Here is a 16,277-nt window from a genome sequence, read left to right as displayed (position 1 = left end):
CTGTTCTGCGCAATGACGACGCTGCAGGGGGCAGCGGCCTTTAAAGGAACATTACACCCAACAAAACGCTCAATTTACTGTTTCAATCATCCCAGGGGGTAGCTAAGTGCTTTAAACCCAGAAGTCTTTTTATTTCGCAGTTAGTTCAATAAGCATTCCTGTCAGCCAGTAAGCTTTTATAAGGAAAACAGCAATAAATAACCCTAACAATACTGAATGATGACCAACAAAAGGCATTTGATCAACAGCAAAACAATGGAAAGCAGATAGACCTTCCTGCAACTCTCCTATCTGATCCTTTAATTATTGATATTGGGTTGATTATGCAATTCAAAGATATTTAACATGTGGCCAAAGATGGATTACTAACTGGGCAAATGTTACTCCATTTCATTTGGGTCTGCATAATTTCAATAATCACAACTTGAAGCATGTACCACTTGAAGCACTCTCATATATCAACCCTCACTGGTCCTCCACCATTCATCTTGTGGTCATGGTCTTGCAGAGTTAAAATCTGGTTTTGTAAGACCTTTAAGAAACAATTCCAGAAAATAGTGAAAATTAAATAATTAAGCTGCTGTGTATAGTGGGAGTCAATATGGGCCCCGAGAACAAGTTTTTGCCCCTGGGGATCCTCAGGAGGTTAATCCGACCATGCGTGTGGCCTGATTATTAGACTCATGATGGGATAAAAGGAAAGATAACATGTTAAAGAAAATCAGCCGGAAGCATTCTGTCTATAGGTCAGAGGATATTATGTTGAACAACATCTGAAAAAATTTCCCTTTTTCCAGACCTGTCAATAAGAAAAAAAACATATACAGTATAAAAGTATACGCAGATAAAATTCAAACTCACAATTACATATGCAATAGACAAATTACTTCTGGCTACATTAAAGAAAACAATAACAAGTGGCATTCAGAGTGCCACAGTGTAATGTTGTGAAACCTTCAAACAAAATAAGAGATTTTAACTTTACAGCCCATTCCATGCAAGGAGCATGGTATTTAAAACCAGTTTAAGTTAGAAACAATAGATACAACCATCACCAATCTATTTTATTTTATTTGAAAACTGAAAGCTTGGCCTGTGTTGGTGCTACAACAAAGGTCCCAGTGAGCGTCCCAATGTCCAAAATCAAAAAGGTACCTTCCTCTTTGCATCAAAGAGGAAAAAGCAAATTTTATGTAAATTCAGCCATTACTTTTCAAAATCTGTTGCTGACAAAATGCACAGAGGAAATTGCACACACAACATCCACTCTTTCGCTGAGTTAATAAAACACCACACAGCACACATTAAGTTGTGGCATTTAAAACTTGAAATGCAAATCCAAGTGACAGAGGTGACACATAATGTAGTGTGATTAAATAACACCTCTCAGGAACAATGCCCATCAATTTCCTTTTTAAAAATAGCCTGTGACAACATGAGTGACTGAAGTGTTAGAAGTGAGTAAATCTCTGCTTATGTTAACAAGCAACACCGATGTACGGCAGTGTCCAAGCATGGACCAACTACACAGATACTACAGTATATTCATCTCATCTTCAGAGAACTGATCTGAAGAATTACAGTATGTACAGAAACAGTGTAAACCGAACACTATGAAGAAACATCTTCACAATTACATATTCACTCATTGTCACATTTCTACATCACCGGCAGCAGCTAACAAACTCTTCTATCTTCACATCAAACATCAGAATGGGAAAAAAATCTGATCTCAATGACTGTGACTGTGGCATGATTGTGGGTGCCCTTTAATACTAATCAATCAATCAATCAATCAATTTGAGTATTGTTGCTGACCATGTGCTGCCATTTATGGCCAAAATCTACCATCTACTTCCAGCATGATGATGCTGTCACAAAGCAAACGCCGTCTCAAACTAGTTTCATGAACCTGACAGTGAGTTCAGTTTACTTCAGTGGTCTCCCCAGTCACCAGATCTGAATCCAATAGAACATTTTTGTGGTTGAACAGGAGATTGGCAGCGTGAATGTGCAGCTGACAAATCTGCAGAAATGATGTGATGCAGTCATTAACATGGAGTAGAAACTCATGTTCAATGTTTCCACCTTCTTGTGGAATCCATGACACAAAGAAGGAGGCTGTTTTGAGAGCAACGGGAGCCTCTCCCCAACACTAGTATGGTGTTAATAATAAAACAAGTATATGATCAGTTTATAAAATACGACACACTGTTATAGAATAAACTTTCCAAAATTAGTATTGTTACTCTTACTTTAGTAAATTATCTAAATACATCTATTATTATTTAGTTTTCTTACAATTCTTTGTTTAGATTATCTTTTTCAAAAGTATTATTATTTTATTTTGCAATGAAGCAGTTTTTCCATTTTTCTAGTTTTATCACGAATCAACAAAACAGCCGACTTCTTCAAAAATGTTGAAGGACTGAATTTTCTTGGGTATAAAAATACACAAGATATCTGTTAATATAAAGATACTTTGTGTGAAAACCAGACCATCACATTTGCACAAGTTGCCTATCTATAGTGTGTGATTTAAGACATATGCAAAGTCAAATATGTAGCTTACTCCATGACATTATTGAAGAACTAATTAACAATAAAAATAGCAACATACAGATGTTCTTTTTGGTAGTATTCCCCAAGCTTTCACAGAGCTGCCAGTGGGACTCACGAGTGTCAGAACGAATTCACCTTCTCATTCAGTTTAATGTTTGTCTCTGGTAGATATTCTTGTTGCTATTTATCCCTTTCGTATCAGTCTTAGAGGACAAAATGAGGTCACACGTCAGTTTGTCAAGATTTCTAACAGACCCTCTACTGGGACCATAGTCCATCTAAACAGGGTTTTTCAAATTACAACGTAAGTGGGGAAAACAGCTTGATCGGGTTTCTCAGAGGAAACTGGCACGTGTGAAATTTCCTATTTTGTTAATAAAGACTTTAAATTGAGCAGGAGGAGAAGGCAATGTCATGTTGTTGGTGTGATTACCTAATGTCCCCTGGATTGTCTGTAACTACCCTCTGCTTTGAAATAACTCTGGTTATGTTAGAATGGCTCTAGGGTTATTATCATCAGTCAAGACTCAGGACTGTTAAATTGTTCAGCTATATTCTCCAGATAAATTTAATTTTTTACATTTTTTCATTAGCTTATAGCAGACCTTTCAATTTGGCTTTAGCCATGTTTCTGAGCCAGTTCAGATATTTCTCCTCACAGATCCAAGGTTTTCAAATCAGTGAGTCACAATTTTTAATTCGAATCTGATGTGGATGAAGTGCTACAGTTCAAAGAGGCATTAGACGTAAAGGGAAGACTGTAATGAAAGTCAACCTTGCATCAGCCATCTGAGACAATTTTCATCATACCATAAAACCGAGGACTGCCATTGCCAAAAAAAAAAAAATGTCACTGAGAGAACAGCACCCTCTCCCTGTCGTCTGCAATACAGGAAGACGGCAGATTTCCCTCCAAATCTGAACTAATGGCACAGTATCCATTACACTTCGTAATATCTTAAGTTAAGGTTTGTTTTCCCTTGTTCAGGTTTTGTCATGGTATCGTTCTGGGTTTTGTCTCTGAGATTAATTACCACAAATGTATTTATTTGTACATAAATGAATACATTTTTTATGCTTCCGTGTCCACACCATGAAGATGAACTGAATTTTATTTGTGATGCTCACTCTAAATTTAAAAAATCAACAGCAGCATATCTTTCCAGAAACAGTCTCTCTGTTACTCTGGATCCACGGAACAAGCTGTAAGCAATTTTCTTTTGGCTGTTTGTTTTTGGGAGAAAGTGAAATCTTAACACAAAAAACACCTTCTGTGACATAATTACCCAAAACTTAAATTTATAAACAAATTTTGAAATGTATAATGGATATCTTTGGTTTCTAAATATATTGCCAATCACAATGCATAGCCTTAATGTGTTAGGCCAATCTTCTAATACTCAAGGAAATAGATAAATTGATCGACTGTTAAATGGGAGATTCAATGATTTGATAAATAAATGTTTTGCTGTATAAATACTACAAGATTCCGTAGTATAATATATAATACAACAATCATATAATAATTATGGCAAATATATGGTTTGACATACAATCCCAATCTAGCTAAAATTACGAAATTGCAAAAAACTGCTTATTCCTTTGTCCCTGCAGCAGCACTTGTACAGTGTAACATCCCATAATCTCTTCACACTGCTCATTTGGTGGGGCAGAGAGCAGTGGAGAGGAGCAGTGTATTCAAATGGGGTTTGCAAATGATGTGAGTGTTTGTTTGGAGCAAAGGTGGAGTTTACCTTAGAGTAAAAAATAATAAAAGCAAGAAGGTTTAAACTGCTTAACAATTGACTAAGTGTACTTACCTGTGACTGACAACTTCTTTGAACTGTAATTTACAGTTAAACCCATGACAATTTGTCTCTAAGATACTATAGCTGACTCGTTCAAATGCTTTAATACCTCCAATTGTTAGGCAAATAATTGCAGTTGAAAGAAGAATTTGTGTACCCAGAGGATTGACTTATGACGTCATCCTCATCCTGTCGTACCGTAGAAAGCAGAAGAAGAATGCATCTAAATGGCACACCTTAGACATTTTATATTTCGATTTCATGAACTTAATCTGCTGAGTTTGGTGAATTCGCTGCTCACTCCCTACTCTGGCAAATTTCCACAGTCTGTAATTGTGTGAACAGATGTCTGAGTGAAAGCCATCCCACATCATGGAGAGCAGGGTGCTGTAAAGACCAGAGGAGCATGTTCAGCCAGAGACTCACAAGTGCTCCTGGATGCCACAGGAGGTCCTTCCTTTCTGCACAGTACTCTTCAGTACACTTTTCATACTTTTGCACAGTATGGTTGATTTGCTGTTAAATTACTGTCTATTTATTCTCACACGTTTCCATTTTTTGCAGTTGGTGGCAGGTATTGTTTTCTGTGTGTGTGTGTGTGTGTGTGTGTGTGTGTGTGTGTGTGTGTGTGTGTGTGTGTGTGTGTGTGTGTGTGTGTGTGTGTGTGTGTGTGTGCGTGCGTCATGGCAAAATGTGTTCCTAGGGACACCTTCTGTAGTGGAAACAACTGAAGAGGTGGTTCTTGTACTTTGGCAGGTGTTTGTGTGTCAGTCTGTCTGTGGACAGATTTTGTCAACACAAGAGTCACAACTGTGCACAATAGAGTCATGAAACGTAACAGATGTGTTGTGGACATCAAAACCAAAGCTGAGTTCAAAGATGTGGGGTGTGGTCTGAGCCATGAACACTGAGTACTTGTGTAATAATGTGGTAATGACTACTGAGCATTCATAGGTTGGAACATGTTGTCGGGCGTCGCAGCTGCAGTGATCCACTCACAAGATGGTGTCTAGTTTTACATTTGAATTTGTACATTTTTCTATTCACTCACTGTGTATGTATTATGAATATTTTATATGTTATTTTTACTTTCTCTTTCCTAACTGAGCACTGAACACTTGCAACAAAGCAATTTCTCTGCAGACAATAATAAAGTTGATCTTATTCTGATTTGAAACGTGACTCAGTAGTAACTGCCACTAGGGGGCTAACATGGTTTTCCAATTGGAAGGACATATTTTCAGAAAATAAGATGTGACATAAATGTGTAGCCTAATGGGTTTTTAAACTCAAAACAATTTGTCATCAACCTGAGGGACTGACTTAAACTCAAATCATAAATAATATGATGACAAATAGGTTACCATATTTAACTCTGCAACTGTGTCCAGTGACATCAGACTATCAGACATTAGACTGTTTATGAAAGATTCACAGTCTAGCTGTTTTCTATTACCTTGCACCAGTCTATTCCCTTTAGGGATTTATTTTGAAATAACTCTTATTTTGGAGACTTAGTCACGTAAGATTCTGGTAAACATGAGTCACATTTTTGATACAACGTCTGTTGAACAAATCGTCTGGAATGTGAATTGAAGAACATAAGGGACCTCTGTCCTCTGCACTGACTGATAATGAAATGAGGGGTTATCTGACTGACCTGTGGAAGTCAATCTTCTGCCCTTTGACTCTGATAAGTGGACGTCACCTTTAGTTTGAGTTTGATGGAGAATTGCTGAGGACAGCAGTGTGTAAACATGAGTGACAACACAGCGAAAGAGCAATGCAGGACACGTTTGGTGAAACAGGTCACTTAATAAAACAGCTAGTCGCAAAACTGACACTGCATTGTTTTGAAAAATAAATGTGGGTGACAGTATAACAAAGTGGGAGTGCTTTTTGTCTATACCCTTCTTATGATGATTTATGTTGGTAAAATTTACAACACTCAAACAGAAGCAAAACTAAGAGATAGGCAGAAACGTTGTTATTGATATATTATAGTGTCAAAACATGGAAATTAAAGAAATATTAGGATCAATTGCCATAGGAGATTTAATTTAATGTATTGCTTGAACGGTGAGATGAAACAGGACACTCAGTTGACAGTTTAATAGGTACACCTATCTTGGACTAATGCATTCTGATACAAGAGTTATAATGTTCAGCTTTTATTGACGTAGTCTTAGAGAGGTGTTGAACCAACTGTATGATCATTTTGGAGGATGTAATTTGTAGTGCTGTTGACATTTACATTTACTCATTTGAGAGATGCTGTTATCCAAAGCAATCTGTGTCTTTCTCAAGGGCAGTTTGGCGTGAGGACAGGAGGAGCTGAGGATCAAACAGCCTATTGTATTGTACAGAGCTGCTTCCTTTGTTACTATAAATAGGGTGGACAAAAGAATAAAAATGGATAGTGAAATGAGTTTTACCTAGGTGGGGCTTAGGGTTAACCCTAACCCTAACTGCCAACTGAGTGTATTCATAAAACATAGTTTCATGCACAACAATTAAAACATGGGTCTTAGATGGCTTTAAATATTTTGCAGTGATTTAGTCGTCATGTGGCTTTAAGAAAGGCTAAGCCAAAGTAGAGAAAGCAGCAAATGCATGTTCACCTTTATGCTTTAGTTTCTACCTTGGACCAGTTAACAGTTCCTGTTCTGAGCACGAGGGTCTTTATAATGGTGTGAGGGGTTAGCAAATGTGTAATGTTTTGTAAGTCATATTATGCAGATCCTTAACAGTTACTCTAACTGAAATCAATGGAAATGATCCTAGTCAGGTTTTACTCTCAGGTGACCAAGTGGTTCTGCAATTAAATATCAACATTTACCGTGAGTGAAGTGAGATATTTCCTGGGATTATAACTCATCAAATGGTTTCAGATGGGCCTGACATGACAACACTTGAGAACTGCAGAATAAGAGTAATGGTTTATTGTTTCCAATGTCAGGCGGCTGTGGTTGCTGCATGAATGTGAGTTTCTGTGGAAATAAGTGCGAATGAAGAGCCTCGTGTAAGAGTGGTAGGTGGATGAAAACCTGCGATTTGATGAGGACCCACTCAGCTTCACCTAATGGGAGTGAAGTGGATGATGGGTAACCGGGGCAGAGGGGCTGTGAAGATGATCAGGTGATACATTTTTGAACATCACGCCGTGTCATTGTGCTGCGAGTCATATAACACACAAGAAAAGGCTAAGTGACATTGAAAAATAGACAAATGCTAGGTTTATACAGGGATTGTGGGCCCTGTTTTCAGGTTGCAAGTAAAATATTTGACTTTACTGACATTTCTATTGATACAGTCTACTCTTCTGTAGTACAGTGTCTTTGTATTACTCAGGGAATCAGTGACAACCTAAAATCTAAAGCAATTAGGGCTGCACCTAATGATTATTTATATCTAAATTAATCTACAGATAATTTTCTAGTGTAATCACTCTAATTTCTTAATTATTTCGTTCATAAAAAGTAAAAAAAAAAATAGCAAAAGTCCTGCCGTAATTAATTTCAAGTGATGTTATCACACTCAATGCTGATTTTATATAATGGCATTAGGTCTATAATATCCAAGCAGAAATAATATTTGTGCACCATCATCACAGAAGAGGACGTGGCAGGATTAGCAGCTGTGGACTTGAGACGGGTGTATTTACAAGACAGTTCAAACTATGTGAACTATTAAAAAAACATTTTAGTGCAGTAACACAATTATAAAGTTTTCTTGAGTGTGAATGCTTTTACCAGTCTAATAAAGGCTTTCTTTATGCCCCATAACCAGTTGATCAGGCTGCTCAGATAATGTTATGCAACTTAACAAATGCACAACATGTGTGAATAAGATCCAGTGCAATGGGTTGACTTCAGCTGTCCGTGCTAAGAGAAGAAAAAACAAAGAGCTCTCACTCTGCTGCGAGCTCTGGGTACTACACAAACTCTCAAGAGTCTACTACGGCTGAGGGTTGAAGTTAATGCAAAAGCAGGCTACCCTTAGATGCATTTCAACAACATGATGCCTGTTCAGTAAATTTTTTCTCAGCTCTGCAGGCCATTTTAGTGTCTCTCAGCTTATTGTTTTGGTCTCACTGTAACTTTACAGTTTTGATTTACTACTCTCAATACTTTAATCAATCTTGTTTCCAATTGCAACAGGCAGCTGTTTTCAGTGAAAAAAGCTCTGATAAACCAGCTGCTCTGTGCCCACTCAGCACCAAATGGCAGATATATAATTGGTGAACATATAGCGGAGCATTTAAAAGCTAGATATTTACCCTCCGAGTCTGACATGACCAAAACTTAGCTAAAAATAAAAGTGAACGCTGAACTAAAAAAGATAATTTTGCTTTACATCTCCAAGGATGTTTGCTGACATATTTGTCATACTGAATTTGTGTTGTCAATTAATGAGGAGTTGTGCATATGGGGGATTTAGTTCAATGTTTATAGTGTATTGGCAGTTTGAAAAGCTGAGAGTAACAAACTGATATTCCAACAAACTGAGATCATAAGATTTTGATCATTGACATTGAACAAACAATGGCACCCAAACTGAATTAAATTTTTTTTTTTTTTAAGTTTAGCATCACTGAGGAAATATCTGGGCCAGAAAAACACTGTAAATCAGTGCAAAGCATTTTCACTTTCCAAGAAGGAGCCAGTTATTTACCAATGAGTGAATCATCCTGTCTTCAGAGGATCTCGGCCGCCGCTGTCAGTGCGTGCTCTCTCGGTATGTGTGCGTGCTTTTGACCCGTAGTGAAACTCCCGCAGTGTCAGCACTTCTGAACCCGATATAAACCGCCGCCTCCTGCCTTTCACCCTCTTCTGTCCGTCAAACAGTTTACCAGAACCAAACAACAACCACTGCCTCCTCCATAACAAAACAAAATGACCACCGCTGCACAGCCCATTTTCTCAAAGGGAGAGGACTGCAAGGCCTCCTGGCACGACGCAAGCGCCGGATACAATGAAGCCGATACACACCTGGAGATCATGGGCAAACCCGTGATGGAGCGCTGGGAGACCCCGTACATGCACTCCCTGTCGACCGTTGCAGCCTCAAAAGGTAAAAGTGGCAATTTCAGGACCTCGACGTTGCAGTACATAGATTATCGGACAGCACATTCTCTTGAGAGGCTGTGTCCGATAATGGACTCACATGTGAGTCTTTCCATGTACAACAAGCTAAAACCATTTACTGTTACACATTATTCATGGTTTTTACAGCAGCCATGAGCCATTCATATTCACCATTTAGAAATGTTTCTGACAGATGAAATAACTTGAATACACTCAAAGGATATTCTTTCTTTCTCTACAGTTTGCTATATAAAATGATAGACCTAGGTAAGGTGTAGAAAATTTAGATGTATTTAAAAAAGGTAAAGGGGAATTAAATTCCAATTTTGAAATTTTTCTTACAAATTTGAACTATTCTTGTACACTGGCCTACTTTATACGTTTGAAAAACAAATAAACTAGGTTTCATAGAAGTTGAAAAATCCCACAAACAATCTTTGATATGCATTTGTGAAAATATGAATGAGTGTAAGTTTTTGAAGTTTTCATACACATATTAGCGTTTCCCTTCATTTTTGGTAAATGATCTTAAGGACACGTGTGAGAGTGTGAGCGGCATGGTGCTTAGTGCTCGGTGAGTACTACAGCAGCTGTTACTCTACTCATGAGAACTGGTCAAGAAGTCTGCAGGGGGAAACAGCTCATCTGCTCATAGCTTTATGTGGAAATAGACTGATACACACACACCGTCACAGATGTGGGAAGAGGGCAAGCATGTGCACCAAAAGCATGCGCAACACTGCAAGAATGCACATTTCACTTTAACTTTAACACACTCAAATTTTATTTTAAATCACGTGTAGTTTATGACGTGAAAATGCATTTTCTTTCCATTATACTGATGTTTTCCACAAAGCTACAGAATTTCTGCAAGTATATCCAAGATACATTCTGGCCACTCACATTATATTTGTTAACGAATGCATGTCTAAATTCATAATTTGATTTCAGATATCCATCCGTTTTTATATTTTAACAGGTTTTGCGTTTTTTATTTTAAAAGTTACTTTGCACAATTACTTCATTTTACATTACATTTTAACAGTTTTTTTTTTTTTTTACTTGTCAGAGGATATGAACATAATTTGCACATGTGAAATGGAAAACATTTTCTTGCCTGATTTGCACCAGTCTATACAAAAATGAAAGAAATTAGAATGTAAATATTAGTGTGTGCTGTTGGGACAGCTGATTTTAGGCCCAATAAATCATTATGATGGGGTCAAGCAACAATAAATAGCCTTTACTCCTCATCTATTTATATGCTTCTCTGAAAGGAAATGAAACCCTTTGGCGTTCAACCACATGTTACAACCAACTGGCTGTCCCGCTACACCCAGCAGAGGAGGAGAAAACTTAAACCAAACAGTAAAACTCACTGTAACATTATCAAACAGTACAGTCTGCCAAGAGAGAGACTGTGAGCAGCAATACAGACAGTCAATAATGTCCCAAAATACCTGTATTATGGGAGGTGGGATAGGAGCACTGGAACGCAATTTCTGTTGTTTTGGGGGCATTGTGGCATTTTATGAGTTAGTTAACACTGTAGGGAGTCAGGTATGTGCATTGCATTGTATGTGCCAGGACGCTGGAAACTGAACTTTTGATGGACAAAAAATGTCTCCGAGGTGTTTCGAAGACATTCAACAGTTTGTCAAATCTGTCACAAAAGAAGGGTAAATATTGTACTTAACATTTTCTCACATGAACACACAGTAACCAAACTATCCAAGGATGATTTAGAGAGAGGGATATTCTAACGCTGGAACACTGGAATGCTTCAGCAGATTTACATTTTTTGTTCGGTTTGTTTTTGTTTCTGTTCTGATTTGTCTGGTAGGCGGTCGGGTTCTGGAGATTGGTTTTGGCATGGCCATCGCCGCCACTAAACTTGAGTCTTTCCCCATTGAGGAGCACTGGATCATCGAGTGCAACGATGGTGTCTTTGCCAGACTGGAGAACTGGGCCAAGTCTCAGCCCCATAAGGTCAGCAGATCGCAACTGATACACTTTATCACAGATACGTTGGATGGACTCTGGTGTGACTGTTTGCTGCTCCAGTGTTTGCTGTCCCTGTCTTTAAATGTGACGATGCTGATAAGTGAAACTGGTGTTTATGTTGCTGCAGGTTGTCCCTCTTAAGGGTCTGTGGGAAAATGTTGTTCCCACCCTGCCAGACAACCACTTTGATGGTAAGAAATAAAACCAGACGTAGGGGGAACTTGTGGAGATATTCTTTCTGTTTTGCTTGAATCAAAAGCAGTAGGTCCAAATCAGAAAATCCTTTTTTTTAACACCACACCGCTGTAAAACTGGAAGTTTGCATCACTACACCCTGACTTGGCAGCTCAATCCGCATTATAGTCTTCCATATTTTCAAGCTGGAGTGACAGATGAATACAGCTTGAGGTATTTTCACATTTCACTGTTTGGAAGCTAAAAAAACATAAAGTCAGGATAAAAAAATATCTTTGTAAAATGTATTGATAGACCTTGTTGTGCACCGCTAACACTGTGTCCCTCCTCTCTCAGGTATCCTGTATGACACATACCCTCTGACAGAGGACACATGGCACACTCACCAGTTTGACTTCATTAAGGTAGGTAGTTAAAATCCACATACAACAGCCCAGTAAGTTACACACAGGACGTGGTATGAAAAGTTTAAAAATCTGGATGAGGAATCGCTGAATACGTGGAATTGTTTGCATGAAAAGTGGATTAAACATTGTGAATAATAGTACAAAACATGTACCAATACACAATAGCAATGATTTAAAGTGTAACGATGTTGGTAGTTTGTGCAGACAGACACTGTATGATAGTGATAATATTATTTCATGTTTCATTTAGTACACACACCAGACCTGCTTTATTTTCTTTAGGTCAAATCCTGAATGGGCTGAAGGACTCATTGATTTGTTGGTGTGTGTGTGTTTGTCTGCAGGGTCACGCTCACAGGTTGCTGAAATCCGGCGGCGTTCTCACCTACTGCAACCTGACCTCCTGGGGCGAGCTGCTCAAGAACAAATACGACAACATTGAGAAGATGTTTGAGGTAGGTCACCTTCATTACCTCTTCAAGGACAAGAAATCTAACTTAACCCTTAAACTGAACACAGTATGTACTTTATACTAATCATTACATCCCTGTTTTTTTAAAGAACTTTCTTCTTTCACCACTATTTACAATTTATTTTAATGTTTTGCAGCTGTGAGTAGCTCCAACATTTCATTTGTCCATCAAAAATCAAATGTTCTTTAGTTTGCATACTGACTTTTTTGAGTCAAATATATTAAATATATAGTTAAAAGTCATCTGCTGTGTAGAACCGAGACACAGCTATTATCATTAAAGTTACTGCAACCATTGGTTTTCCAAAAGAAAGAGGTGACATTTGCACAAAATCCAGAGAACAAACATTATGTCCTGGAGGTAAAGTGCATGTTTTAATTTAAGACTTTAATAACCTTTTCTGAGGTGAGGACAGTGAGTTTAAGTTGTCTGATCTCTTAAAGAAGAGATTCAGGGGAGAGTCTTGGTCACCTGTGGTGCAGTAAATAGTGTATTCTGCAATTCTTTTGACGTAAGAAAGGTTAACGTACGAGCTACTGAGTACTGAGATATGATAAATATCAGTATAATCATCAGTCGCTGGTACTGGTTGAACTGTACTTGCAGATACTGTACCTGTTGAATCATGAACATGTGTTTCCTGAATCTAAAGTTAGATTGTCCCTGTCCTGCAACATGTATTTCAACAGGACTGTTTAGACTCTAGTATTTGATTGATTTCTGTCACGGCATCAGGATTGAGCTGAGTGCAACTTGTGTTACATGCTGCGATAATTTCAAGGTAAATGATAAACAGGATCAGGGCCAGAGAAGCTGATACAGCTGTGAGCCGCCTCACACTGACCACCTCTGTCTGTTAATCATTTTCAGGAGACCCAGGTGCCTCATCTGGTCCAAGCTGGCTTCAAGAAGGAGAAGATTAGCACCACCACCATGGACATTGCACCACCCAGTGAATGCAAATACTATTCCTTCAATAAGATGATCACTCCCACCATCCTCAAAGAGTAAAGTCTGAAGAAGCTGCTTTAACCTTTTTTTTATTTTACTCCAATGTGCCTTCTCACCTGACCATCCTGACCTCAGTTTGTTTATTTCACTGTCTGCCATCTTTCAATAAACCCCTCCATCCAAACTCACATTTCCAAGTGCTTTATTATACATTTATTTTTATACATAAATCTGTTTTTTTGTTTCAGAATTTCAGCCTCTATCTAGACTGTATTTTGTTGATTACAGGTACATTTTTGGTGTTCAGTGTGGTCAGGCAGCTGCATGTGCCAGCACACTGAGCTTCACCTAACCACTGCTGTATTTTATTCTTCACAGTAACAAATAGGTGAGACAACAGCAGACTGAAACCACCAAAAATGCATTTACACCCCACTGAGCCTCATCTGTTTTAGCTCTTACGTCACTGAGTGTCTTTTTTTTTCCAAGCATAGCCTAGTTTTAGACCAAGCAGTAGATATATTACTATATGTTTAACTGCATGCTCTGTCATGGACTTTGTAAAGTGGTCTAAGATGCACACGTCTGTCACAGATAAACTCTGCAGTCATTTCATTCCAGTGGAAATTTGACCACAAAATGCCAAAACAGTTCAAAATTGCTCAGTGGTATATACGTGTATGTCAAGTGTGGTTTTCTAAACTTATATTTTGTACATGTTGTAAATTAACAATATACATGAACATTTAAGAGAAAACGCGTTTGGAAGGTCCTCCTACAATAGTTGAAAATCTGAGAAATTTGAACAGGTTCAATGGCAAAGACCTTTAATTTTACTTAATTTATGATAGAAAAATAAACTGAGAATTAGAACACTGACAATATGTTTAAGTGTGAAATGCATTGGTCTCATACACCTTTACTGAGTGTTTAATCAGCTTTCTGCATAATGAAAAGCCATTATTAAAAATGAACAGTCCAGTAAGATGGACACAGAGTACATTATACAGTATGTTTTAAGTTATGGTTGTAGATAAGAGTATGTGCTATCTGAACACGTGGGAATAAGTTACCACCTGGCGAAGACACATTAATCATTAGATGGATGGATGATGCAATTCTCAGCTGCAGTCAGGTGGGAAACTACAGCAGCTGGCAGCGCTCAGACCTGAATTGGGAGCACGACTCTTATATTTGAGTTAGTCAGTCTTTTACAGAGAAACATGAAGAGGCAAAACAGAACAGGGAGGAAATTAACACTAGGCCTGTGATGATTAGTCAGTCAGTCATTTTTCAAGCAAAAAATCCAAACATTTTCTGGTTTCAGCCTCAGATGTGATGATTATGCCGTTTTACTTTGTCATATTTGTTCATTACCGGAACGTTTTTTTTGGGTTTAGACTGTTGGTCAGATAAAACAAGATGTCAAGATGCCTCATTGGGCTTTGGGAAATTAAAATTGGCACTATTTTCTGCCGCTTTTCATACAGAACAATTCATCAATAAATCAAATAATAATAAATGCATGCATGCAACAGATGCAGCCCTAGATACCACTAATATTTATAAAATTGTTCTGCTGCAGCCTTTTACCCTGTAGGGGTGGGGCAAATTATAGATATTAATTTACATCTTCTTGTGGTAAATGTCATCTGTGAATTGCTGAAAGGCTGGCACCAGTATTATTATATGTTCTGCTGCGGATGTTTGGCTGATTTGTGGCAGTTCAGCCACAGTGAATTTTCAGCTGCTTGACATTTAAATGGTGGCGTGTATTCATGTTATGTGTATGTTAAACTCCAACCAGTGCACTGGCATGGCTGGTTTAACTGGCTGATTTCAGCTCGTCACTGATATACTGATACTGTCAAATAACAACTGACAAGAAACAGTAGAGAGAAATTATGTTTGAGATAGTTTAGAAAGTGCCCCACTACATAGTTTCTTAATTTCATATCAGCACATATCCTAGTCACAATTATTTGAGAACCATATTGAAGGGATCCTCATCAAAAATATCTATTAAACAAGACAATACAGGCCAGAGTTTTATCGATTTTAGATTGTTCTTACTCACAAATATTAATATCAACCTTGAAAATCCTGTATTGGCCGGATTCATGGACTATGAGTGTTTTCCAAAAGAATTAGTGTATCTGAGAGCCCTTTAAATACAGTAACTACTGTTGTACTTTCCTGCTGCCTCTTTACTGTGACAGAATCCCAGTAACTGTTTCTACATTAAAAAGATTAAAACGTAACACATAAATCAATCTTTAACTAGAATATGGTAACTGTCAATAGGACAGTGTTTTACTTGAATCTCTTTGAACCTGCACAACCATCACAGCTCAAAAGCACAAAGTTATCCAGGGCAACTTAAAACAAAGAGGGAAGTAGGAATTAAGTGTCTCTCACAAGAACACTTCAGTGTTGCAGAGTGTTGAACCTGTGATTCTGTCGATTCACACTGAAGATGCATAAAAGCAACTCTGCATACATAATTTTAATAGCTGGTTTATAGTTGTAGCCAAATATACTGAATACTGCAGCCGATACAAACCAGTTTCCACACAGCAAGAAAGTCACCACTAACCAGACGACCTGGCATTTCATTTGTTTGCATAGTGCTCAAACATCATGACCTCAATTAAAATGCATTTTACGTCTAAACACTGCTGTGGACACAGACCAGCGAAGGTCAGAGTTGGTGACCACGAGAGCCACCTAGTGGCTCAAACTTGACTCTAATGGTCACAACACTTAATGAGAACAAATGTTACAACAATG

The 16,277-nt window shown here is 38.0% G+C and overlaps 1 protein-coding gene across 1 annotated transcript; it reads left to right on the top strand.

Annotated features, from left to right (window-relative positions):
- Positions 1–9,122: 9,122 nt before the first annotated feature.
- gamt (guanidinoacetate N-methyltransferase) lies at positions 9,123–13,675 on the top strand. Its single transcript, XM_056377677.1, has 6 exons — positions 9,123–9,443; positions 11,301–11,446; positions 11,589–11,652; positions 11,993–12,060; positions 12,408–12,518; positions 13,407–13,675. The coding sequence occupies exons 1-6, from the start codon at positions 9,266–9,268 to the stop codon at positions 13,545–13,547; spliced, it is 708 nt and encodes a 235-aa protein (XP_056233652.1). The 5' UTR covers positions 9,123–9,265; the 3' UTR covers positions 13,548–13,675.
- The last annotated feature ends 2,602 nt before the right edge of the window (positions 13,676–16,277 follow it).

This window comes from Seriola aureovittata, chromosome 6 (assembly GCF_021018895.1).
Source record: "Seriola aureovittata isolate HTS-2021-v1 ecotype China chromosome 6, ASM2101889v1, whole genome shotgun sequence".
Taxonomy (NCBI): domain Eukaryota; kingdom Metazoa; phylum Chordata; class Actinopteri; order Carangiformes; family Carangidae; genus Seriola; species Seriola aureovittata.
The sequence above is the reverse complement of the archived record's forward strand: the minus strand, read 5'-3'. Positions and strand labels throughout refer to the sequence as shown.